Raw genomic sequence first — 27560 nt, 5'->3', positions numbered from 1 at the left:
TTCCATAAAAGTTTCAACTCATTCCTTGAGTCACTAGCATCATGTACATAAATAGACCCATATGGACCAATCCTCACCTGTGCCAGGACGTCCCATGATGATTTCCTTTCGTGGGATGGGGTGAATGCTTTGTGCTGGGAGGATCAAGGGCAGCAGTGCAGTGGGAGAAGGGTGACAGGGAACTGGCTGCTGGACCTCACCCCCAAACACTGTCCCCCTGTTCTCCTCCAGCTCCCCGGTGCTGTCTGTGCTACTCGGAGTGGGAGCTGTGGCTGTTGTGCTGACAGTAACTGAAAGGGCTTGCAGGGGGGTGGCAGGGGTGTCAGCGGTGGGCAGCGAGGAAGGTGTTGGGGACACAAGCACCAGAGTTTGGGCTGGGCTTCGCAAAAGGATGGTGCCATTGGGTACTGTGGCTGTAGCAGCATTAATGGGGACGGGAATCTGGAGTCCAGAAATCGGCTGAGGAGTAAGGGGTGTCTGGTTAATGTCTTTGGATGAAGTGTGATCTGTCCCTCCCTCGTTTCCACTCCCTCCTCCTACTCTTCCTATGGGACATTCTGTAAATTTTGCCAGTGGGACTTCCGGATTCCTCACTATGACAGGGGAATCCCTCAAGGCCTGTTGGGATACAGGAACCAAGCGACGAGGCCCCCCGTCATGAGTGAGAGGAGAAGGAGGAGTTGGAGACACCAGCAGAGGAGGAGGGGAGACAGTAGTAGAGGGCTTACTGGAGGAGGGGGTGCTTACTCCCCTGGGCCGGGAGAAGGTGGGTGAGTGCGTGAGGGAATGTGAAGCTGGTGTCTGGGGGGACAACACCCTGAAAGAGTTTAGTTCCCCCTGGTCCAACTCAGTCTTGGGTGTGTAATCGTGGTGGTGTGAGGGAACGGGTGGAGGAGGCGCATCTGGCTTTCGTTTGCTGGGGCTCATGGGGACCGTAAACGTCAGGTTACTGTGGAAGGAAGGCTGGATGCCTGAAGTGTGTCTCTCCCTTTCTGCTCCTCCAGCTGAGGTTGCTGCTTTGCTGCCCCCTACCCCTCCTCCCCCCGTACCACTGGGTTGCCTGTGCCTCCGGTGTTGCAGAACTGGGGAGGCGGTAATCGGGGAGAAGTTGGCCGGCCTGAAGCCAAAAAGTGGGGAGGGTGAGGGAGAGAGGGCAGGGGAGAAGGGCGACTGGTTGGAGATGGGAGAAAAGGAAGGGGTGCAGGAGCGGGAGCTCCCTAACGATACAAGCATGGTGGCGGCCTCACACTCATCAAAATCAAAGCGTGAGGACAGTTCATGGGGGAGAAGGGAAGGCAGGACCAGGCGGGGTCGGGAGTCTCCTCTGCTACTGGTCTCACTACTCTCTCTTGATGTGTCATCCCACTCAAACTCACTACTGGCTCTGCCACGCAGGTCCGAGGGGGTGACGGTCCCTGAGCTGCTGCCTCCCCCCCTCTCTCCCCCTGCCGCCTCCATCTCTTTGGTCCTCATGGATAAGTGTCTGGAGCAGTATCCCCGACGCTGAGACTCCTTCATACAGCCCTCCCTGGAGCACAGCCTTCTCCACTGCTTACCATTGAACTTTTTACGAATACCATTTGGGGTACACACCACATCACCCTTCTTGTATTTTTGCTGTGCCAATGAGAGGGGAGTCCTGGAGCGAGAGGAGGTAGAGGAGGACCCCACACCAGAAGTGGGAGTAGGGGTCTGGGTGGGAGTGGTCTTGGTCGGAGGTAGGTTTGGAGTGCTGTTGTTCATTTCTGACCCCAGTAGGGCAGGGGAAGGGGGTGGCTGAGGACCAGCGAGGGGGGAGAGGTGTGGGGTTCCCAGACCCCGTACAACAGAGAGGTGGGGGGAGGAGGGAGGGTACCCACTGGACTTGGAGAGGATGTTTCTCTGCTGAGACGTCCCAGCAGGTGGCTTGGGACCAGCTGCGAGGCCCAAGTTAAAATGAGAAACCTCAACATCTTCTTCTGGAGTGTTGGGCTCTTTTTGTCTCTCTCTGTCAGAGAAGTTACCTTCACACTCATGAGGTGTGCTGGCTCCTGCACCAGAGGCCACAGTGGAAGAGCGGGGGGATGGATGTACGTTTACATAGGGATGCCCTCCTGCATCCCCTTCATGGGCGAGACCGTGGCTTAATCGCGCTCCCCCTCCCAGCACCCCCATTCCAATACTCAACTGGCACACTTCCCTCTCTACCTCCATCTCCTCCATCCGCTCCCTCTCTTCTCTTTCCCTCTCCCGTTCTCTCTCTATCGCCTTCCCACCCTCCAAATGTTGGACCTGCCAGGGAGCGGTGAGGAGTCTCAGGCTCTGTCGGGACACCCACACAGCTTTCCTTTTCTCTTTCTCCTCTGCCACCCCATCATTACCCAGAGTTTCTCTGTCCTCACTCAGGAGCACCTGGTAAGGAAATGAGACTCCGGGATGGGGGTCCACCTGAGTGACAATCCCCTGTCTGTACAGGAGAGGACCCCCATCCTCTCCAGCAAAGGGCACACACACTCGGGTCCCGACAGCCACGGGTGCCATGCCAGGTGGCGGGGCATCTAAAATTAAGTCCACAGTGGTGTCGGCCCCCGACAATGATGATGATGTCATCATGGATCCACCATGGAAAGGGAATTTAACAAAGGCGTCCTCTCCTTGGAGCTGGACTTCAACAGTACCTCCACTCACCCGACGCACCACCCCTGGCCTGAACAAAGGTGACGGGGAGCATGAGTCTCTCTCCTTAAGCCCTCTGTTCATTGCAGCCCCCACCCCACTCTCCATGGCCTTCTTTATCTGACGAGCCAGGACTCTCTGGTTCTTCATGCCTTTGGCCAGAGCCTCAGCCAGCCCCTCGGTAAGGCCAGCCTCTTCAGGGTGTGAGTTATGGGGGGGAGCTGGGATGTGGGAGGCTTTTTGATGAGGGCTGGGTCCTGTTGCTTCCATCGCATCCACGTCAGCTGAGTGCTCGCTGGCTGTGTCAGTGGATGAGGAGCGCACTGAGTTAGGGGCCCCCTCTGACTCATTTTCACCAGCTTGAGGCTCTTTTTCCTGGGAGTCTGCTGTCCTGAGGGTCCGATCCTCCATGGGGACAAAATGTTTTTCTTCTGTAGCTTTACTATCCACAGTTAGCACTGATGGCTGATTACCTGAGCAATTATTACTTCTACTATTACTGCTATTAATAAAAGTATTATGGCTCCCGGCACTACTATTACTGCTAATCATGTTGTTAATACTACTTGTAGAGTTACTGTTAGTACTATGGATACTAACATAAATGCTCCTATTAATGCTATTGGTACTAATAGTGTTACAACTCTTGGAGTTATTGTTGGGCGTATTCACATTATCATTAATTTTGCTGTTGATATTGCAGTAACTGTTGTGTATGAGTGCAGGGCTGGAGGTAGGAATGGTAGTCAGGGCATTTGCATTGTTAGCAAAGTGCTCATATGTGTATTTCTTCTTCGGGACACGAGCCTTAAATGTAGCCGTCTTCCTGCTAGAGACCGAGCCTATACTAGGGCTGTGATTAGTGATCGGAGGGGGAGTAGCTGGGGACAGAGGCGCTAGGGCAGAGGTAGGAACCACTAAAGTATCAGTGGACATGGTGCTCTTCGTGCCCACTGTCTTGTCTTGTTCTGTCTTTTCTACTGCTTTCTTTCCATCGGCTGATTCCACAGGTTTCCTCGGCTCAATCAACTCCTCCCTCTTGCTGTTTGTGACTGGGGCTTCGTTTGACTTGATGGCTGTGGGCGGACTCTGTTTGCGTGCGGAGGGAGTGTTGGGTGTGTGCTGTGCGGTTTTGACGAGTGTCTCCCTCTTAACTCTTTTGGGGTCTTTCTCTTGGAGGGGCTGAGACCCTCCCCTCCTTTTCCCCCCTCTGCCTCGAGTTAACGGCGGGGATCGTCCTCTGTGCTTCTTCATTGGTCTCATCTCTTCTTCACTGTTCACAAAGTGCTGTAGATTGTGCGTCGCTCCTCTTTTCCCCACTTCTAAGGCACTCCTTTTAGTTTGTTTTGGCTCTCTCTCTCGTTTTCCGTCCTCTGTGCTGCGTCTGAAAAGGAAGAGGGAGACGCAGAAGACAGGTGGTCATTTATTATCTTCATAATCAAAAATTGCTGAGTACAAGAATGAAGTCATACCTGGAAGTGTGTATCAATAAAATAAATGACATATGGTCTCATAAATGCTTCCATGTCTACAGAGTGCATGCATGCGTCTGTGTGTGTACATGTCGCTAAATTAAAGACATTTTAAATATCAGTTGAAAATACTTGTCCACCATTTTAAAACCTGACAGCAACATAAAAAAATAACTTCATGACATGAAAGACAATTAATAAAAAGAAGAAAATAAATGTCAGTATTCTTATCAATATTACAATTTCACAAAAGCATGAATAAACAGCAGCTTGATGTTGTGGTTATCATGAAATATTGATTAAATGAGACCGAGGTTTAAAAAGGAAAGAAAGACAGCAAGAAAAAAAGACAGATAGAAAGAAAAAAAGGAAAAAAGAAAGACAGATAGAAAGAGAGAAAGATTCAAGGTCACTCACTACAATTTTCCTCAATCTGCCTTTAATGAGGCCTCCATCTCTTTAAATGCATGTGGAGACAAACATGCTCTCCCCTTATCTGTCTACGTAACACACACACACACACATACACACTTGAGTCACATACTAAGGTCGCCTGATCTCTCCACTGTACTCCCTCCAGCTACTCCGACATGCTATGCATAATAGACTTGATACTCCGTGTTCAACGTGGGATTGCAACAACACGGCATTTATTTTGACTTCCATTGGGAGGAGAAGGGCTGGCAGTGGCGCGGGTGAGGTCAGCCTCCAACATAAGTGTAAAAGAGAGTGAGACAGAGAGGGAGAGGTTGAGCGAGGTAGGGGTATGCGGCTGTTTGGCTGTTTGTTCAAATAGGCTGTTCTTGTGTAGTCACTGGGAATTTCCACAGTCATTCTAGCACACGATGGCCCTCTCTCACTCTGTCTCTCCCAGCCGTCTTTTGTTTTTGTTTCTCACACTGACACGCACACACACAAACTCTCTCATATACACACAAACACACGCATTTATAAAAAATAAAAAAGATAAAAGAATAATCTGCCTCGGTAAGATACGCCCAAAATGAGAGAAATTAAAAGGCTGGCACAGGATCTGGCACACTCACTGATGCAAGATTACAGGCTAAATACAATCCTACATACACACACACAAACACTTATGTGCACAAGTGTGCAGTTAGGCTCAGCAACTCACCAACACATGCAAATGCCTTCATTCCTACAACTCAAATACACTCAAACTAATACAACAGACATACTCTTACGTTGTGGCCTGCAGTCTCGCGCACACACCACAAACACAAACACAAAAACAAAAACAAACACAAACACAAACACAAACACAAACACACACACACACACACACACACACACACACACACACACACACACACACACACACACACACATACGCACATCAATGTCTTTCCATCTTGACCTCTGCCCTCAAACAAACAGGCTTTTGTTTTCATTACTAATCATCATTCTCTTAGCTCCTGATTTTTTGTATTTTATTATTACTGTTCCTGAAGATTAAAGCACAATATCTACATTTTCTAACCGATATATTCTACTGATCTCTTCCATTGGAAATTCTGCCGACACCCATACCTACTGTGATAATGATGTTTGGAATTTCATTGCATTGACACCATGTGTGTAGATTCACATCTGGAGTTTCCCCACTGTGCTGTTACTGCGATGCTTCTTACAAATGCTGGAATTTGACAAAGTGGAATGGCACTCATGGCTTCACCAAGGCCCAAAAGTCTAATTTAGGTCAATCAAGCTGCACCAGATTTCCCACACTCATGGAAATCAGTCCTCTAAATATGCCAGTTTTTTTTCATCAAGATCCATGAAATATTCAATGAATTGTTCCCTGGTGAAAATGTGGAAAAAATAACCAATTTCAAAATGTTAAAGAATGTGAAATAAAATTCCTGGAATGCTCCCATTTTTCCAGATCCACTCCAAAATTGGATTATTGTCCCATGTCCCATGCTTCCACCAAAAATTCATGGAAATCTCTCCCATAGTTTTTGCGTAACCCTGCTTACAAACAAACCAAACAACAAACAAATGGACGGTGACTCTCTCTGTATCTGTGCTGTGCTTATTAACTATTAACATTTCACTGTTGAAGGTAATTTACTTCATCCTAAATATATGCGGATAAAAGATACAAATACACAATGCAAATGTTTTCTGATCTTTTCAAAGCAGTTTGACCTTTGAAAGCTTCCCTGTGAAATGAGACACAAAATCAATCGAAAGTATCAGCCAGACTTTTCTTATTATTGCTAATAAGAAACTGTATTTCAAAACCAATACTGCTCTGCAACCAATGAGCAGACATCCATAAATTGAACCTCCACATATAGTAGCCTTCAGTACTCACTCTCTGATTCCAGTATGTGTATAAAAGGAAAAGCGAAAAAAGAAAGTAAACTCTGACTCCTGGAATGTGCACCCAGTACCAGGCCGAGTACCCCTTCATTAGAGAAGACACGGAGGCCTCGGCTTCGATCGTCGGTCCTGTGGAGCCGCTGGGAAAGACAGGAAGGAGTCAGGGCCACTTGGCCGACTGACTGGTCGGCTGAATGACTCGCGAGGGGATCTTAGCAAGGAAAAATGCATTGGTCATGCTCACAGCCTCCCCAAATGCTCCGGGCTTCGGCTGATAAGCCAGCGGCAGTAGGCATGTGTGTGTGTATTCATGTTCTGTAACTTTGCATGAACTGGACATGGCAACACACTGTGAACAACATGCAGATAGAGGAGGAGGCTCGGGATCAGACACTGACCTGCGTGTCTTTATTCTCAGAACTGAGTTCCGGTTTATAACCAAACTAAACAGATCTATTCATCAAAAACATTTTAACTACTCAACCACATGTGCTAATTTCTGTGTCCTTAGATACACATGTTATATAGACAAGCAATAATCATACCCACAGGAATTTATTAGAAATTCCGGACAAAATACCAAGATATGTTCAACTAAATTACAGGGAGGAGTTTATGAATTCATGCATGAAGCATCTATAATTGTGCTGTCAGTGATGTCATATAATAAATGGCATAGGATTTTATCATTGCACATATAGTCCTAATGTGAGTCCATAATTCTTCCATTAAAAAAAAAAATCACAAGCATTACAATGTGTGCTCAACAAAATATCCCTAATATGAATTTAACTGCAGACCTATGACTCTCAGTAAATTGTTAGCTGCAATCCAGGATGTTGAGAGCTGGTTTAAAACAAAATTGTTGAAAAATCCTGATTTTGCTCTGGAGTGAATCCAAAGCAGAGAGGAACAGTCATAATTTTGGTAATTCAAGACGTCCACAGACATTTGCTTTTCTGGTCGAAAGCTACAGTAAATCCTGAAGAGACAGTTAATCGGCGGTTAACGTCTCCATGGTGTTTGGACTGTACTCCTCCTTTAAAAAGCAAAAAGATGCCGTTTCACCCAATAAACACGCAGCAGCACATAATGTGTCCTCTCACCACAGCATAACAACATCAACTTTTACACACCTTCTAAATATTTGAGTCAGAATTTACAGAGTATACATGCATACACTGTTAAAATCTCCCTTGGACTCATATATTGTCTCACAAACACACACACACACACACACACGCACACAGTAATTGTGCCACAAATACTTCACCACACATACGCACAAGCTCGCACTGTGACCAGTATCCGTTTTGCATCACTGAAAAAAAAAGGCATACAAATTATATTTATCTTTCTCGAATTTTGGAATTATAAATATCATTTTCTTGCAAAAAGCATCTTAGGTTGACTTCTTAGCAAGGGTGCATGTATGTGCCAAAAACCCACCCACACATACATGAGCACAACACGTTCATTCATAAGGAAATCTCATCTCAATGTCAACATTACAACAAGTTGTACAGTTTTTTATTACTGGACTGTACTGCCCCCTCTAATCCTCCACCTTGATGCCAGTTTATTCAGTCAGTTGTAAAAAATGTAGCCTTTGCCCCACCGCAACATGGCACAGGATGGGTGTGTGAGTGTGTGTGTGGGGGGGGGGGGGGGGGGGGGGCATTTGGACTGCCAATAGTGCACAAGGTACCTGACTGTATACGGCTGTCTTTAGGTTGTACCTTGCTCAACGCTGCATTTGCACAAATGTCAATGTGCATGTGTACGTAGTTGCCAGGCACACTGCAGCTCATCCCTCTCCTAAAAGCATTTTATGGGTGTCTGTATGGGCTGCAGTGATGAGGACAGGGATGGAGGGTGAAGAACGTGCAATGGCACAACACGGGCGGACAGGCAGGAGTACGGCAGCGATAGTGAAATCTGCTGTGGCCCTCGTTCACTCCGGCATGGCAAGGCGGCTTTGCCCTTAACTGGGTCACCAGGGAGCATGCTCATACATGAAAAAGCAAAACAATTAAAAACATGCTGTCTATTAAACTGTCTGATTTGTGCTGTAGTGAGTGGGATATGATGATCGCACAGGCAACGTAACACAAGTGAAGGAAAATATTTTGTTGGGGTATTTTAGGTGCAGCAAGAGAGCGAGCTGAAGTGTGTATGTCTGAGCAATGAAGAGTGTGCGCACTTTTATGAAGAGCGGCCATTGTGAGTTACTATGAATACTGGCAGCTGCTTGTCGGATGGCATATTATTATATCAATAAAAAGAAAAACATTGAGGCCAGGAATATGTGCATTGGCATATTGATCAGGAGGCTGGGGCATAGATCAGAGGTGGCTGCTCCTGTTTGGGACCAAATGGCAGAACTGCCAATGCCACATCAATGGCCAACAAGCTATGTAAAGATGCCTCCAACGTCAGGCGTTTGTCCTCTGCGTAAACAAGTGGAACAAACGAGAACATCTGCATGACAGGGGAGAGACAATTTCCAGAAGTCAGAACAAAAAGAAGCCTATCACTTAAAAATGCACACAGGGAGAGAGGTATGACAGGAGTGTTTTCAAACTGCCCAGTCAGAGATGTCCCTGATTGCAGTGCAGAAAAGTGTGTGTGCGTGATGGTGTGTGTGTGTGTGAGTGTGTGTGTGTTGGTGGTGGGAACAGCCGAGAAAACACCGAATGCATCTCCGGCTCCTCTGCGCCGATCTGTGCGAGTACTACGAGAAGCGCTGCACAATGTCAGAGGAGTATTATGACTGGAGGCAGACAGCCGGGCTGCTCCTCTGCACGGTGCTCGGTAACAAACAAAAACAACCGGTTTCAAGTGACGTTTTATAATCATCCACTTACACCACACGGGCCTATTTTTTTTCCCCATTCTCCTCCGTGCAACGCTGTTTTGCATTCAAACATCCACCGGAGTCCGGGGAAGCTTCTCTAACCGAGGCTGCACGGTGACACTCCTCCTCCGCCTGTAGGATTTGTACAAACTTGTGGGGGGGAAAGCAGGGATATTCAGGGATCGCTCTAGTAAGCAGCTCAGTAATGTTAGTAGTAGTAGTGGTGGTTGTAGTAGTCGTAGTACGCAACGGTAGCAGAGTACTAGTCCCCACATAATGACACCGTCCGCCTCACCACAAGGAAACAAGCTCTCCTGATGTTTTCCTCCATTTTCCTTTTTATAAAACACATACTAACCTGGCGGAGCTGGTTCGTAAACATGTCGAAGCTGCGATGCTGCAAATGGGTCGATTGTTTTCTGCTTCTTTTTTTTTACTACGCTAGCGTAAAAAAAAAACTCCACGGCGAAAGGAAAAAAGTGCTGAAGAGTAACTGCGTGTTTGTGATTTCAGGTCGGAACGTTCCTCCGTCGCGTGCGGAGACTGCGGGGAAACATTTGGGAAAGTTTTGCGGCTGTTACACCCGCACCCCTCCCCTCTCTCTCCCTCGGCTCCTCGGCCGCGTAGCTCCGCTTCTTCGGACGAGGTCGGAACCAGCGGAACCAGCAGATGGCAGCTCGTCCTGGTCTCGTGCTAAAGGTGGAAATAGCTCCTCTGCTAAACTTTAAGTTTGAACTCACCCGAAACAAGAGCTTTTCCCCTGCGCCACGGGAGGATTCACAGTCTCATTCTGCCGCCGTGGAGGCTCGCACAACTCCCCGTAACATCCCCCGGCTGTCGGCGTTGACGTCCGTGCGCTGCGCCCTCACTCTTCACTTTTCCTCCGCAAAACATGTCTCTCCCTCCCGCAGCAGAAAGTCAAACACGGCTGTAGAAAACTATCGCTCTTCTTTTTCCCACTACAGTCACAAAATGGTGAATGAACCACTTACAGCTGGGCGAGCGGACCAATCAGATGTTGCTGACAGGTACAGTAGCCAATGGGCGGCGGCGCCACGGACCGAGGGGCGTGGTGGGCTGTCAAAGTGCGGCTGACGGACGTGCGCGCGCAGCCAATGGCGGCTCGTATGCGGTGTCCTGTCCGAAAGTTTACAGTAGCCAATGAGACCGCTGGGAACCATAGGAACAGCACGGGGGATGGCCGAGAGGAGGGAGCTCACCACCCGGAGCCAATAGAAAGGCACACATACTGAGGAGGCGGGTGTTAGCGGTGATTGACAGGTGCAGTGTATCTGAGCCTGATAACGCATCAGCTGCAGCTCGGTGTTTTAAAAACACAACATTATGAGGACTGTGTAGACTCAGCCGGCTAACAGCTGTTAGCATGTAGCTGCAGTCAGTAACACAGGACAGACACAGCCGCGGCGTGTCACACGTTTGATTCCCGGAGCCGGAGCACGACTCCTCCGCGCTGCAGCCGGACACGCGCGTTCCCTCCACTCCGTCTCTCTCTCCCTTTTTCTCTCAGCAACAGACGCTCGCTTTCACCGCCCTCAGCCAATCGCGGCGCAGCGCTCCGCGCTCGCTCTGACGTCGCCGGCGTCTCCGCCCCGCCCACACCGCTGCGAGTGAACGGGACCGGTCTCCGCTGACGTCACCGCAGCGGCAGGCGATTGGTCAAGCGAGCGACGTCCCGAGACCAATGGGCGCGCGCAGCGGTGATGTCATCACGAGTGTTGCCACCAGCTGGACCGAGGGGGCGTGGTCTGACGAACTCGGCTAACCCCGCGTTTGTAAGCGGCAGCGGTGATGGAGGAGTTGATGGAGGAGGTGATAGAGGATGGAGTCCTGAAAGATGGAGGAGATGTGCGTGTGCAGGTGCGTGTTGGGCGCGTGACAGGGCCTCATGCACACGTGATTACACACCGCACACACATATGCACCGTGAGCTTTAACCCCTGCACAGAAGAAGTGGAGCCAATGCACCGTGCACACCATGAAGAGCCATAATAGTAAACATTACATAATCTCGTGTGTTCACCACAATCACGCTGAGACAGACGGCCACGCGGGGATCCGGGGGCAGCAGCGACCTCTGTCGGTGTGATCTGATTCTGATGCACTCACGCTGAGCTTGTGCGCAGTGATGGGAGAGAGGAGAGGCGTGGATCTAAAAACAGAGGGAAGCACTGATTGGTTGAAATGAGCTGTAGATTTTGTTGAGAGTGTGTGTGTGTGTGTGTGTGTGTGTGTTTCAGTGTGTGTGTACAGTTAAAGGGGGAGACAGAGAGAGACAACGCTGGATGATCAAATGTTGATGTAGGGTGACATCTAGTTGTCATACTTTAGTACTGCAGCTGCAGAATTGTTTAAACATTGTGTGAACTGAGACTTTAATTCTCTGAGCTGGTGTGTTGAATTATTTTTGAGGTCGATATCAATACGTTTGTACACAGGCTAAAAAAAAGAGGGTAAAACACACTGGGAGATATTCATGTTTAAAAAGAAAAAACACAGGATAATGATTGAATTTGAAATGTGGTTGTTAGAGAGCTGAGGCCAGCCTCTATACTCAGGGACACATTTTACAGATTAGAATATGTGTTAGTGCTCTCTGGTGGACATACACTGTTTATCAGTTAGAAAAAAAGTTTGGCATTGCTTACTTATTATAAAGTGCTGTTATAACAAGCTTGTATCAAAGGGGAGTCCAGGCCAATGTTATTTCTCAAGGAACCCACAAACCAACCACCGCTGAAAGATCAGCTGATTAATGGATTCATCCATTTACAGGAAGTCAGTGGGCGGCAGTTGCAATGACTGATTAACTATTAAAGTGCCAACAATTCACTTGAAAGATTGAAAAAAGGGATTTGTGTGATTGTAAACTCACCATTGTTTTGGTCTTTGACTAATGGTCCGACACATTTTGGGCTTCAGACAATAAAGACCATGTTCTATTTTCTGATACTTTATCCATCCATCCATTTTCAATACCACTTATCCTTCAAACAAGTTGGATCGAATCCCAGCTGACATTGGGCAAGAGGCAGAGGACATCCTGGATCTAACCCCAATCTGTCAAGATGTCTTCTGACTGTGGGAGGAATCTGAGGTACCCAAAGAAAACCCACAGGGACACAGGGAGATCATGCAAACTCCACACAGAAACCAGGGTTCAAACAAAGAACCTTCTTGCTGTGAGGTGAGAGCGCTGACCGCTGGTCCACTATGCCGCCCCTGACAAGTTATATCCTGACATGTGTGGTGTTTCTGTGTGTCTGCAGTTGCTCCATAGTAGTGATATTTGGAACTGAAATAAAAGGTATCTTAGGTTCTAATTTATAATTTTCTTTCAATTTTCTCATTAGTAAAACATAAATACGTTTTTTTACACATTTGACCGAACCGGGTGAAGGTCGCCTCACTGGTCTTTTTTCCAGATGTTTTTATCACCTTCTAGTTTGACTGGTTGTGAAGTCCTCACCTGACTCGTTGTAAAAAGTTTGTCCAAATCTTTAATAACTTTATAATTTATTATAAATATATTCCTGCTTCCTCTGTTGTTCCCCCTTTGCTCCACTAGAGGACCAATAATCAATAAAGCCTCATTGCATCATCTTCAGTGTTCTAGGTTTATCTCTCTTTTCCTGACATGCGTCCGCACCGACCACCCCTCCTTGTTAGCAGAGCCCCCCCCCCTGTCTGTTTCCCCAGTCCCGCTCTCCCCCACTCCATGGGATTCCAACCTCTGACCTCCACCCCTCACCCCCTCTGTGTGCGCTCATCACTGGCCTGTCAGTCAAACACCCGAGACCCTCCTCTCCTGCTGGGCCCTCGCGTCGGCCCCCGGCCTCAGGTACAGACATCAGCCGAGGGAAGCTGAGCCGAGGGAGAGGTGGAAGAAGAAATGCTGTGACAGGGGAGATTGTTCCTGTTTACACTTTGGCAACAGCAGTAGATGAGTTTGGATTAACGAGTCCGACGCTCAGCAGCAGCAGCCTCGTCTTTGTTCTTCCCCCGTCCCACTTGACTGTAAACTAACCATAACTCCACACAAAGCAAGCAGCAGGGATGTCTCACACTTTCCGAGTCTTAAAGCTCACAGTGGCATGACCCCTGACCTCCGACCCTCACCTCAGCCTCTCACCCAGCCCAGGCCGACCTCATCACACCCCATCAGAGGGGAATAAAAGCTTCTCCAAACGAGCGCTGTGCCGTCTTGGAAATGCTGCGTTCCAATAAAACAATGAGAAGCGACAGTCGAACAGAGATTGTGAGGGTTCAGAGAGGATTTAACTTGTCGCACTGTGATGTCACATGGACACTTTGAATCCCTGTGTCTTCTGTGATCCCCCGACTTCTCCTCTAGTGCCACGGTGATATTGAAATTTGTATTTGAGGGTTAAATGTCTCCACTTATGGAAGATTGCATTTAAATTTGCTACACCCCCCGTCCTTTCCACTTGAGTAAAAGTAATTTGGTACTTGCTCTGAAATATTTATATACATATATATATTTAAAGGTGGGGTCTGACGTTACCTGTCCACTCTGATTGGATCAATTCCCCTCTTGCTATTAATTACTTCAAAAATAAAAAGTTAACAATGTAAATATATATCACAATGCTTTTTATGAGTATATTAGAGTAGAAAGTACAGGTATCTGCTGATATATGTTGTGAATTTAAAGTGAAAAGTACCAGGAAATAATTACACAAGAGTAAAGTACAGATACATGAAAACTGTACTGTAAATCCTTAGACAGTTAACACAGTGGATCTGCTGAACAGCACTGAATCATGACGCCTGGTTTCTTTACAACTTCATCTAATCACATTTTGGTTTCTTCTTCCGCCGGCGGCTGAGGCAAACTCAACCTTACATAAGAGTCTTTGAATAGCTTTGTGCTTTCTTTCCACTGAACCTGTGCTCTCTTTACCTTGGGCTGTTAGGGATGGAGTGTGCGTCTGAAGGAGCGGGAGGGTTTGCGTAACTCAGATCTCTGCAAGGTCGAGGATTAAGGAGGAGATCATCGTGCTCAGAAACGGCACTATCCAACCTGGAGATAAAACATGTTGGACTAAAAGAAACATAAAGGAAACACAGTCTCTGAATGTTTCTCTCATTCATAGACTGAAGCACGGACAGCTGCTGTATTCTTATGAGGTTCGGTCCATGTCCCTGATAAACGGCTGAATAACACCGGAGCATCTTTACAGCCCCACAGAGGTGGTGCAGGACGCTGGCCTCCTCGCAGGCTGCTCTACAGAGAACAGTGGGCCCTTGTACTCGCTGCATTCTTCTTCACAGTAACTTTACACCACTCAGCTGTTCCTCAGGGTCCACGTCGTGTCCCTGACCGTAGACACGGCACCCATGGACTCATGTCCTCGGACGAGATGAAGAGCAGAGAGCGTCTTCAAATCAGGGATCTTCTTCATTAGTGGCCATCCTCTCATAAGTATTCAATATTTCATTGCATAACACAGGCTATATATTCATAACTGTTCAGAAACATTGTGTAACTGTACTATTGTAAACATCAGCACCAAATTATGTGAGCATGTCTAAACACTGTAAACTCAATCTGTCATAAACAGATGTAAACTGTGAGAGTTCAAAAGAAGTAAAAAAAGAGGCATAATAATAATAATAAAATTAATTTATATTTCAACTTGCGACAATAAAAATATGCTTTCTATTAAATGACAGGATCTAGGTTAAGGCATGCTGAACTTCAAATTGGTGATTTTTAATAAAAAATAAATAAAAATATCGATGTTAAAAATATCAAATAAACATTCCAATTTAAACTTCCTATAGAGTTTCTATGTTGAAGCCCGTACACATGGTAACAAATAAAACATTTATAACAGATGTGTAAATTTACTGTTGAGAAAAAAACCAAAACTGTGATGTTTAAAAAGAGTGAAAAAAGGTCAAAATGATAATGATGGAAAAAAATTCTAAATATTAAAACATTCAATGGGGGATAAACACACATTTGAATATGTAAAAACGTTTGAACCATATAAAAAAACTGAACTCATCCAATAATGTACATTACACACGTTCCTTTGGGGTTTCATGTTAAAGCCAGTAGACATGGTTACATCCACTTAAATGAATGGAAAGAATCATGTCCAGCACCGAGACACAGTCGTTAAAACCAGCTCCCAACATGCAGTGAGCTGTTCCAACAACAGGGGGAGACAGCCAATGGGAAATGACAGAACAGAGGCAGCAAAAGGAGACCAGTACTTTCAGTAGTGTATTAAAAAAGTCAAGTTGGGCCCATTTCACTGGAGTGTTTTTTATCCGTTTCCCATCAGGTCAGCGAGTGATGTCTCTGTGATGGAAATCAATAAGACATTTCTCTTTGGGCTCGTGTTGGTGGAACAGAGAGAGAGAGAGAGAGAGAGAGAGAGAGTGATTGACGGGAAGGAAGCAGAAAAAAGGAAATACGAGCGCAAGAGATTCAAACAAACCACATCAATGCGTGCACACACTTGTCTGTGCTCGTGTTGTGACACCGTGCAGTCGCTATGAAAGTGGCTCAGTCCTGTGTGGTGCAGCTCTTCTCCGTACGGTGGAGGATGTGGTGAACGTACTCGCAGCGAGGCCTCCTGTATTTCACCAGAGCAGAAGTCTGACAGAGGATGCAACATGCCTGTGTGTGTGTGTGTGTGTGTGTTTGTACGTGTGTGAAATTCACCAAAGCTTCTTGCCGTGCAGTGTGTGCATAATGCACAGGTTGAGGTTTTCTATGGAGAAGAGTCGGCTGTGAGCAGGTTTCTGCGAAAGCAGGCGCTCAGAGGAAGCGATGGGGGGGGAGGGATGTGGCTCAGGTGAGAGAGCGCAGTGGTTCCTGTGGTCTCTTTCTCTTTCACTCTCTTCTGTCTGAATGGAGCATCTGGATGACTGTCACTAGTGGGGTCCATGAAGGTCAAACACACGCATACACACACACACATGGTGTATAGTGACCTCTCGCCAAGGTCAGAGCAGAGGTGTCACTCAGTGGAGCAAACTCCTCCGCCCAACAGCCTCCTTCAATTCTGCATCAAATCCATCATGTGTGTTTGAAAACTATAGAAGAAACATACATGTTGATACCTGCTGAATCCACATTATCTCAGCAACACACTGGTGGTAGTTACTGGTTTGTAGCCTCATTTCTTTCTATAGTGGCTGAAGAAAACCTCCCCCTCCCCCCTCCCCCACAAAACCACATTTAAAGCTGCTAAATCCCGATTATGAATCGAATTGGCAACACGTTTCACACACTCAAGATGTGAGTCCTCTAAATGTCAGATTTCTTTTGTGAAAATCCATTTATTATTCTTTGGGAAACTCCCATTAAAGAAAGTGATACATGGAATTCAGTAGAGCTCAAAGCTCGGCCGAGGCCTAATAGTCTCCTAATTCAATAGTTACAGCCATAGACTGTTTACAAGATGGAAAATGCTCCAAAGATTGACACACTGATGTTTGTTAAAATGTTTATTTGGTGTTTATTAGTTGTTTGATGCTGAGACTGACTTGTGATTGGTCCAGCGTGCAGCATAACTCCATCCCCCCATGCTCCCCCTACTCCAAATGTTCCAAGATGACAGTGAGTGTTTGTATTTTAGGATGTTTTGGCTTCATTTCTGGATGGTGGGAGGAAGTGGAGATAGGTTGTCCTATCTTTATACACAGTCTATGGTTACTCAACATTTGCTCATTTCCCAGTTTTCTATAACTAAATACTCAAAACACCTTCTACAGTTGGTGACTCTGCTAAACGGCTCGTGTCTGTGGCTTGTTCACCAAACTCAGCCAGTAAGAGGATTTCCCCTCAAATGTTGAACTTCTCCTTTTAAGACGATTTAGCTCAGACCTGGAGACAATGTTTCCCAAAAGCTCAAAGTAAAGCACAGCTCTCGTTTGATGTTGTTTTCTTTTCATTGTAATTAATCGTTATCGTTGAAATACGAGTCATAGAACTGTCGGCTCGATGTTGACAAGACAAAGGGTCAGAGGTTAATCTCCTTGTTTACTCATAACCCGGTTATAAAACTCTGCCGTCTGATTACATGTCATCTATAAATATGGATGTGTGAGTGAGAGACGGGCGTAAACAAACACAGCGATGCTCATATTGGGTTTTTAACTGGTTTTAATTAACCCTGATTACAGCTTAATTACAAGTTTGGAAAAAAACAAAAACACGAAAGAAGTGGAGAAATTCAATGTTACATCATGGTATTAACTCTCATCTCTCCATCTGAGTGTTATGTAACTGCTCGAGGGGGGGGGGGGGGTGAAAGAAGAGACTGAAAGAGGGAGAAGATTTGACGTTTACACAGTAAAACAATACACATCTTTTTTCTTCTTTTAAAATGATAAAACCCCACCCCCCTCCCCCAAAAATTAAAAAATATACAACAGATAGAGAGATAGAGAGAGACAGAGAGAGAGAGAGAAAAGTAACATCATAAAATAAAAATTACAATACATGAAAAAATAAAAGATCAAATCACTTCCCCCTCTGCCCCTGAATAAAATCCTCCACTCTCCTCGTTCCTCTCATCCCCCCACGATGTTATTTCTCTGTCAGCATCAAAATTACACATTTTAGTTATATTACATTTGTAAAAATTAAAGACAGGAAAAAAAAAAAGGATTTCTGCTTCAGGGGAGTGAAGGTTTGAAACAGGGAATGGAGTCTGGGAGGCTGGGGAGTGGGTCACCTGACATGATGACATGATGTTCACAACATAAAAAAACAACAGCTAACAGAACCATGGAATAATAATAATAATAATAATAATGCAAGATGGAGAGGTAAATAACCAGATGACGACAAAAAGAACAACGACAATAATCAAGAGCAATATTGACATCAGAAAAATTTAAACGGAGCAACATTATCATTTTTATGGAGAGTTGTCACCACCACCAGTTTGTCTGTGGAGGTCGATCAGAATCAGACTCCAGTCAGTCGCTTCACCACGCTGCCTCACGACGGAGTCACACCACGCCACGGTTAGCAGGAAGTCAGACAACAACGGAAACGGGCCGAGGAGAAAACAAAAAACAAAACCAAAAAGAAGGAGGGAAAGAGTGCAGAGCAGGTAGACTGATGCCTCATCTGCTGTGAGATATGAAACGTAGTAATAAGGCAGCTGTCAGTTCCAATACAGACGCAGGACTTAGTGAGTGTGAGTGTGTGTGTGTGTTGTGACACGCTCCAGTCCAGACCACAGGGGTCTGATGAGGAAATTTGATCAGCTCAGCTACACAGACCGCCTGGAGGCCATCTCTCTCACAGCCCACTGCTATAGATCCGTCTTGTCGCTGGCCAGACAGGGACTAGGCCTCTCTCTGGTCAACACAGCTCAGATAACCAATCAGACGCCTGGATGACCTGGCCGCAGACACGAAAAGCTCCAGAATGTTACAACGATCACAAACAAGATCGTGTGTGTGTTTGTGTGTGTGTGTGTGTGTGTGTGCATAGAATTGGGTGGAGGGTGTTTCAGGACAGGGGCTCACGTGTCAGACCTTTTTCCGGCTATCTTACAGTAATAATTAACACCCCCCCGCCCCAATGCACAGCTGCTGTGAACTAACGGTAACTGGCCTTGACGAAAAGACAGGATTACTGCTTCAATAATAACCCATGAGCTATATCTATCTCTGTCTTCCTCACACACACACACACACACACACACACACACACACACTGGGAGGCCTGGAGAGGCGGCCTGGGGCCAGGGCAGCTCAGGATGCTGAACTCTGCTGTACAGACAGGAAGGAGCAGGGTGATGTGCGCTGAAAGAGAACACTCTCTTTTTTAAATTGATTTCCTAGCTGGTGCGTCGGCCAGTGTGATTTTTTTTGATCTCTGGCATATATGAAACAAATGTACAAGAACCCCCCCCCCCCCCCCCCATACTCTATAACTGAATGGGTGGGATGACACTGACCACTCGAAATTATCCACTTTAAAAATGTCATTAAAACGCTATGGTTCTTTTAAAATCTCACTTTTCTTCAATAGTCTCATTTTTTATATATAAAGATATAGTATGTGTGTTTGTTATTACAGCTCAGTTTGCACTTCTGTACAGGCTATCAAAACAAGGCATAGAGAGGCAGTGTGTGTGTGTGTGTGTGTGCGTGTGTGCGTGTGCGTGTGTGTGTGTGTGTGGACCTGAGGATGGCGCCACTACAAGGAGGTGCTGGAGGTCCAGACAGAGAGAGAGGGAGCATGTTTAAGAGCTAAAGGCAGTGCAGGCCGTGTGTGTGTGTGTGTGTGTTGCTGGTTTCATTTAACACTATGATTGTTAGAGGAGCTTTAGCTGGTGACTGAGGGAAACCGTTTTCAGTGTACACGCCATGTTAGGTGAGGTGAAGAAGGTTAGTTCAAAGTTATTGGGACCCCCCGCAAAATCCCTCCTCCCCTCTGCTGCCTTCCTCCCCCTTGTGGTCCCCCCCCGGCGTCTCGCCTCCTTTTCCATCGTCTGTCATTTTCTGTGAGTGGACTCATGATGTTTCCGCAGGTGGTCCGCAAGAGAAAGAGGGGCAGGACGGGAGAGAGACAGAAAGAAGGTTGTACAAAAGTCATAATCTCCGAGAGAGCAGTGTGTCAGAGATTCAAAGTGTGTGTGTGTGTGTGTCGGTGAGTTCTTATGGTCTTGCGTTGATGGGAACACCGTTGAGTGTTCATAGTCCCCAAGTCCCATTCACCGTTGGCTTCTTTTTTTTTTTTGCTTTTTGTTTTACTTTTCCGAGTATATGCATGAATCAAATAAACATACATCAATAGGCTTCCCTGAGTGGAGTGGGTCAGGTTTAAGAGTCAGTCAGACAACACCAACAGCCCCGCTCTTCAGTCGTACACGTGCACACACACACTTTTTCTTTTTGCCCTTGTGATCGGACAGACTCAAAGACTCCTCGGCCACACTCTCCCATCTTTGCTCTCTTCCACATCATTCCAGGGCGGTGGGTTTTAGATACAGGCACTTGTCAGAGTCCTGTTGTCTTGAAGGAAAAGTTTTATGGGAGGAGTTTGTGAGTTTGTGTTGCTGGGCTATAAGGGAGTGTGTGTGTGTGTGTCCCCTGAGTGAAGTCTTGACTGGCTGTTGATCCTACTGGTCGGGGTCTGAAGGCAGGAGCCGTGCTACTGGGACAGGGCATCTGGAGCTTCATTGGCCAGGTGGGAGGTGAACTGGAGGCCAGGTATCACGAGGCAGCAGCCGTCTGATTTCAGCCCTGTTACAGTCACCGTGCCTGGGATGGAGCATGAGCGAGTCCCTCCTCCCAAAGGTTCGGTCCCAGAGGAGTTGGTTTTGAATGTGTGTGTCGGTCAAACTCTGTTCAGGAATCTAGTTTGTCAGTATAGGAGAGGGATTACAGAGGAACCATTAACATACTCCTGTGCTTCTGGGACAGTAGTGTTAACGCTGGGATTCTCATCAGCAGTCTTTGTTCTCCAGCGACAGCTGTGCAGTGGCACGATGCAGCTCTGCGCTCACCCTCCTGTGTGAGGCCAGCGGTGTGGCTAAAGAGCCCTCGTACACCAGTGGGGGAGGACTGTCCCCTTCTCCACTCCCTGACCTGTCCTCCTCCATCGCCATCCGTCCATTACTTTGCCTCTCTCTTTCCCTCTCCTCCTCTGGTCGTACTTTCTTATCGTCTGACTCCTCCTGTGAGGCCTCCATGCGCTGGTCTTCACTCCAGCGCCTTTTGAAGCGCAGCTTCAGGGGGATGCACTTGGTCTGGGGAGATGGGCTCATCTGAGGTGGAGGCGTGCTGCTCTCCACTGGCTCGATGGGCTCAGTCTTGAGGGTGGGCACCACACGATGGATGGAGTGTGTGTGCTGCGAGGTGAAGAAGGGCATCAGGCCAGGTGGAGGCGGAGCGGGGGCTTTGAAGACATCCTCGTCCAGGTCCTCATCATGGTGGTGCTGATGTTGGGGTGCGGCTGTGCCGTTAGCAAGGTGGTGGTGGTGGTTGCGGTGGTCAGAGGCTCTTGAGTGGCGAGAGGAGAAGAACTCTTCATCTCTTTCATCTGGGTCCTCATCACTAATGTCGGTCACCTCCACCTCTTCCTCTGACTCTATATCAGAGATTGGCTCCACCTGGACAGTCAGGAAAGAAATGATTAGGATTACAATGAACACAAGAGGAAAACAGAAAATAGCAGAACGGATTGAAAGTGAATCAGTGAATCAACAGCAATGTTTCAAGATATAGTGAACACGGCTGAAGATGTGTTAAATATGATTTTAAAAAACTTTTCAAGGTCCTGTGATGATTCATATCTCACATTTTCCTTGACTGGATTTACACAGAGCAGAGTGTGACTCACCTTAATCTTGGGAAGTCCGGCACTGTTTAGAGACTGCGTTGAAGAGGAGGCAGAGATGAGGCCTGAGCCGCTGGCTGAGCTCATGTCACTGCCAAACGACAGCGAGGACCCCAGACCCGAAGACGTCATGGACCCGGATCCTGAGGACAGCGAGCTCTGCCTGTGTTTGCTATGGATTTGAGTGTCCTTCTGCTTCCTGCCCAGTGGCGGTGGCTGCAGCTTGAACTTGAAGGGAGACATGTGTTGAGGCTCCTCACCCAGATGGAGCGGGTGATGCATGGGATGGGAATGGGGGTGAGGGTGAGGGTGAGCAGAGTGAGGGTGTTGGTGGTGGTGGGTGGAGTGACCCAGAGACGGATGGTGGTGCCGCTCTCCTCCCCTCTCTCCTCCGCCTGCTGTCGCTGCTCTTTCCGCTCTCTCTGCCGCTCCTCTTTCTCCACTCAGACCAGACTTGTCGGCGGTGGGTCGGTGGGGATGTGGGATAATGATGTTGGGGTACTGGAGGAAAGCTCTGGGGCTGAGGCCATAGTTGTACACTGACTGGGTGTGGGCCTGCAAGTAGCGCTTCATGTCTTCTGGATTGAAGGAGAAGTGGGAGCCTAACATGGGGGACAAGGTGGGTGAAGGAGTGTAGGGCAGGTGAGATCCGGGGGTCATGGAGAGTGCAGGGGACAGAGGAGGGGCCAGGAGGCCGCTTCCCCCTGGCCCTGGCAGAGGGGACACAGGGAAGGGGGACAGGGGCTCTTGATGCATCCGGTGCCCGGTGTGGACACGGGAGCCTGGGTGGCCGGCCGGGTTGCCTCCTCCGTACATCCGGAAGAGGGTCTCATGAGACAGACGAGGATGGATCATACTACGGTAGCCTATTCCTACACCAGGTCCTCCTCCTCCTCCGCTCACTACCCTCTCTCCTCTCTCCTCCCCAGCTCCTGTGTTGCCGTCCTCAATCTCAGAGTTGACTGAGGTGCCGTCGCTGCAGTCGCTGACTGAGCCTCGTGCCATTCGTCGGGCCACCGAGCTGAACATGCCGCCGGGGCTGCGCAGGTCCTCATTTGGGGAGAGGACATCAGAAGGTGTTGAAGGAGGAAAGCGGAAGTGGCTCCCTGAACCGGTGGGGACAGGAGGCGCGCTCTGAGGAACATTGCTTCCTAGAAATTTGGAGAAGGAAGGGAGGAGGGGGGAAGAAAAGAAGAAGGGGAGAATGCTTAGAAAAAATATATAATGTCTGCTTGTCTAAGTAATAATAATGTGGTTGAATTAGGAGGCGCACACACACAAACACACACACACACAGCTTTAGAATGCTCAGACTTACCAGTGGAACCCATGTCGATGAAGGGGTAGTTGACTAAAACCAGCTTATTGAAGTTGAACTTGTAGGTGAACCTCTTGCCTTTAGTCTTATGAAGAATTCTCTTATTGTAGTAGTATCTGGAAATGAGAATTTAACAAACAAAATCAACAAAATTATTGAGAAAAGAAACAAATGTAAACACACTCAAGATAAGTAACTGGCAAAGTAAGGTATCCTAGGATTCTCTCTCCCACGCCGCACTTCCCAACCCTTCCTGGGGGATCCCGAGGTGTTTTCAGGTCAGATGGAATATGTAATCCCTCCAGCGAGTTCTGGTCTATCCTACAGGCCGTGGTAAGCCTCCAAAGGAAGGTGCCCAAGAGGCCTCCTAACTAGAGGCCCAAACCACCTCAACTGCTCCCCTTTATCACAAAGGAGCAGCGCCTCTACTCTAAGATCCTTATGTCTGAACTCCTCACCCTATCTAGAAGGATGAGCTCATCCATGACAACTAAATTTGGCCGTTATTTGCAACCTCATTCCTTCAGTCACTATGAAATTCCCAAGGTAATATTTTTTTTAAAAGGACACATCTTGTAAAGTTTAAAAAATTTCCTCTCATTATCTTGATTCATGCAAAAATGTTATTGTGATCGCAGAAGGCTCGTGTCCTATTCTTTCATCGAGTTTGGTGGAAATGCGTTAATTCAGTGTTAAAAATGCAAACTTTACTTTAAAGTATTGTTTTGCTCCCGCGGTCGTTTGGGACTATGACAGATGAACTCCTACACTCAAGCACACACTTTAATAAGCACAAGTCTTTCATCTAGGCCCTACCCTCCTTAGTAGTAGATATTACAGAGTGTTGTGTGACATTTGCACAAAGCAGACTCACAAGAGAGGGGGGGGAGGGGGGGGTTAGAGATAGCAACAGACAGATAGATGAGAAGCAGCGGACGGACTGAGCTGTGGAGTAGCAGAGGGATGTTGTGTCGGGATAAACAAACAATTAAGAGATCAGGGAGGTCAATGCATGCAGTGTTACACACAAGGCCAAATGTTCAGCTATTTCGAGCCTGTGTTGATTGTGAGGGTGTGTGAGCAGTTGTATGGACGTTTGACAGGTGTGTGTTGCGCTGTGTGGATTGTGTATGCGCGCAACTTCACTAATCTGTTAAAAAACGGGGTCTTTTCATTTCAGATGTTGTCAGGTATGTGTCATGCACAATCACACATCCTGTCTTTCATTTTGCTAGATTGACGCGTCTTCTTATGTAACACCGAAGCAACTCCGCCAATAATTCACCCCATCTTTATCTGTTTATGTAATGACCATTCTCTCTCTTTTTTTCCAAGCTCTCTCTCTCTCTCTCTCGTGGCTACTGCCCACAGTACAAGGCTCCATTTTTATTAACCTTTGTCCAGCTACAGCTCTTTATGTAACATCTCTCTGCTTTCTTCCCCTGATCCAACATTCAATTTATGTAACCTCTAGATCCCTGGCTGAACCACCGTCACACAATAAGGGAGATGGAGCGAAGCGGAGAGGAGGAGATAACAAGAAACAAACAGAAACAAGAGTGTTTGTCCATCGGGGGGAGAGACTAGGCTTGAGTGCCATGCTCACCAAAACTGCTGTCTATCATTTCAACGTTAACCCCCCCCGCCCCCGGCTTTTAACAGGAGATTTACGCAGACTGCACTTTGCTCATCATGTCTGCATGCCTACCTGCTTTTAGAGCTGCAGACTGGGCTCGCTCTTCCTCCAGCATGTGTCTGCTGGCACAAGTTAAGTGAAGTGTGCTGGCAAAGATAGGGGCTTCGGGGTATGTAGGTAATTCCAAGTTAATCAGAGCCCATTGACTATCATTACACTGAATGGTAGTTATCCAGACAGCCGTGTGTGTGTGTGTGTGTGTGAGTGTGGTTGTGTGTGTGTGTGTGTGTTAGGCGGTGGGGAGGTGTCGCCCTTCACCCCCTCTTATTATGCTTATTACACAGACTTGTTGGGCCATTTTTTTGCTCTGGGAACAGACTGTTGCTCTTTTTCACTTGTTCTCTTCAACCCTCCCCCTCTCCTCCCTTTATCCTACTGATATCTCTCCCTCTCCTCTCTCTCTCATCAATCCACCTCCCCCCTCTTTATACCCACTCACTCGTCCCCTGAGGCAATGGGAGAGGGTGAGAGACGAGGAGAGACAGAGGGAGACAGGACAGGCCCGCACTGTTGAAAACATTGTTTACGCCAGGCACAAAGCAGCATGTAATTTCTGCTCTAGGGGAGACACTCACAAGGGTCGGGGAAGGAGGGGGGAGGAGCAGTTGAGATTGAGGGACGGATGGACGGAGACAGACAGGAAGTCAAGCAGAGTAAAAATCACAACAGAACTGTGATTGAATTAGCTGTTGGTAGAAAAGTCAATCAGCCGTACTGTGGCCCACATGAGGGTCCGAGATAATGTAAAAATAGATTACGAGGGTAGAAAATAAACAAAACCCCAATGTATCCAACAGTATTGTATGTTAATTAGCACAATCCATCTTTGTAATCTGACTGGAGGAAAATGTACTTATTTTACATATGCATATTACATATATGTTACATTCTGCCAAGTAACACATGTTTATTTGTAACTGTAATAATCATGTAGAAAAGATCCCAAAAGCTTAAGGGATCATGTAAATTATGACTCAACAACAGCAAACCATGCTGTAAGACATTCTTCATACTTTATAAGTTTCCTAACTGAATGTCGGAGATAACGGACGTTTTTTAATAATTTTTAGTGTCTTTTTAACTGATCTACAGTTCAGCATCACTCTTCAACTTGCATCCTCTGCTTCTGGCATTTGAAGTTGCAGCTACGAGTCAGTTACACATGTCTCACAGGAGTTTGTGCACATTCAACAAGGTTGCATAAAGGAAGAACAGAAGTTCAGAGTGAGGAGGGGTACCATTCTACCTATTCACTGAGCCATCAAACTAATTTTAATGTCATTTAAAGGTGCTGTTTTAAGGTAGAAAAGATGCATAGTGTTCCAGAAGTGTTGTGTTAGTGTGCATTGGTTTTGGATGCGTCTACTTAATAAACTGGAACCTCAGTGTATAAATACAAACAGTAATAATATCACTGTACCGACACATCTGTCTGACCCTGGCTTGTGGCAGCCAACTCGTAGGGAGAGAGGCCAACCAAAATTCTGTGTACGCTCGGCTTCACACACACACTCACACACACACACACACACAGACACACACACACACACACGCTGTTAATACACTGATCGCTGAAACGCATAGTTGGAAGCAGACAACAACTTTGCGTAATCCAAGCCACGGCATCTGAGGCTGTGTTTAGAGCACATGGTCACCCGTTCTTTCTGCGTACCCCCCCCCCCCGCGCGTCATACAGGCAGACAGTCTTTGAAGAGCATTTGAACTCACTTCAAAAGAGAAGAAAGAGATTCTTTGAGTGCCTGTGTTTAGCTGCCCACCACACTCGTTTTACACACACATACATGCACATACACAGACACACACAGACACACACACCTCTCATATCCTGACTCAACAACTGCCATATCCCATTCAGGCATACTGCAACACATGTGTGCCACCACACACCCGCAGAACGAATCATCCCATAAGATGCGGCTTTATCCAGCTCTGTTTAACCAAAAGAGTAGATTGAACAATCAATGGAAGCACGGATTTAGGCAAAGCCTTCAGGGAAACAGAGGGGAGGCTTTCTATCAACTCACTTGTAACCGTGTGTGATTCTAGGCCAGGAATTAAGGCTGCGATTACACAGACCTGCTGTGATCCAAAACATTCTGATCAAAGCGGAGCGACGCAGCAGGAGCTCAATGGCAGTGAATGAACATACAGTCGACGCTTCTAAAACAGCCCTTCAGCCATATGTGTGCCAATCTACAGAAAAATATCACAGTATTTCTACAGTTTGTTATTTGACATGCTGTACACCGATGTCTTTTCCTCAAATAAACTCTTCTATTTGTTTATTTGACCAAACCAGTTAACATGAGTCAAAGTAAAACCAGTTTATTATATATATATCATTTGTAGATAGTATAATAGTCATTGCTTGCATTGGCTCAATAGGACATGACCTTTACGTTTGTCTTTCATGGGGGTTTTGTCTCCAACCTGCACGACCATCTTTGCTTCCCCATTTTACTTATTTCCCCCCCAATGCTGTTTACTAATAACTGAGCCTTTGATAAAAGTTGAACGCAACTTATAAGAAGATTTTCCCAAGGTCTAAATGTCGTAAAGCATTTGATGCAAATTAGACATCAAAAGTTTATCACTACCAAAAACATTTTTGGGACTAAATTTAATGAGTTCAAAAGGGAGCTTCAACTCTCTGAACAATTCAACCAATAATATGATATCTGTGCCAGGTCACCAATCTATTTCAGTATCATAACACAAGGACAGCGCACACAAACATTAAAAAAGGAATGGAACTAACCCACTTGTGTGTGCGTGCACTGCCTGTGCCTAGTCCATTGTTGGGCTGTAAATAGGCGCTGACTATGACA

At 46.8% G+C, this 27560-nt stretch overlaps 2 protein-coding genes across 2 annotated transcripts in view; both read right to left on the bottom strand.

The window, feature by feature from the left end:
* The window catches only part of cicb (capicua transcriptional repressor b), a gene marked incomplete in the record, with an annotated part of 30497 nt that extends 20221 nt beyond the window's left edge, over positions 1-10276 (bottom strand). The window contains 2 exon segments of the mRNA XM_062399871.1: positions 78-4039; positions 10074-10276. Coding sequence (XP_062255855.1) covers positions 78-3918 — 3841 coding nt within the window.
* Positions 10277-17479: 7203 nt separating this feature from the next.
* The window catches only part of erfl3 (Ets2 repressor factor like 3), a 44964-nt gene continuing 34883 nt past the window's right edge, over positions 17480-27560 (bottom strand). The window contains exons 3-5 of the mRNA XM_062399927.1: positions 23016-23131; positions 21701-22848; positions 17480-21470 (exon numbers count right to left, since the gene is read on the bottom strand). Coding sequence (XP_062255911.1) covers positions 20805-21470; positions 21701-22848; positions 23016-23131 — 1930 coding nt within the window. The 3' untranslated portion in view covers positions 17480-20804. The remainder of the gene's footprint in view (positions 21471-21700; positions 22849-23015; positions 23132-27560) is intronic.

The sequence above is a fragment of the Platichthys flesus genome, chromosome 11 (assembly GCF_949316205.1).
Source record: "Platichthys flesus chromosome 11, fPlaFle2.1, whole genome shotgun sequence".
Lineage (NCBI taxonomy): Eukaryota > Metazoa > Chordata > Actinopteri > Pleuronectiformes > Pleuronectidae > Platichthys > Platichthys flesus.
The sequence above is the reverse complement of the archived record's forward strand: the minus strand, read 5'-3'. Positions and strand labels throughout refer to the sequence as shown.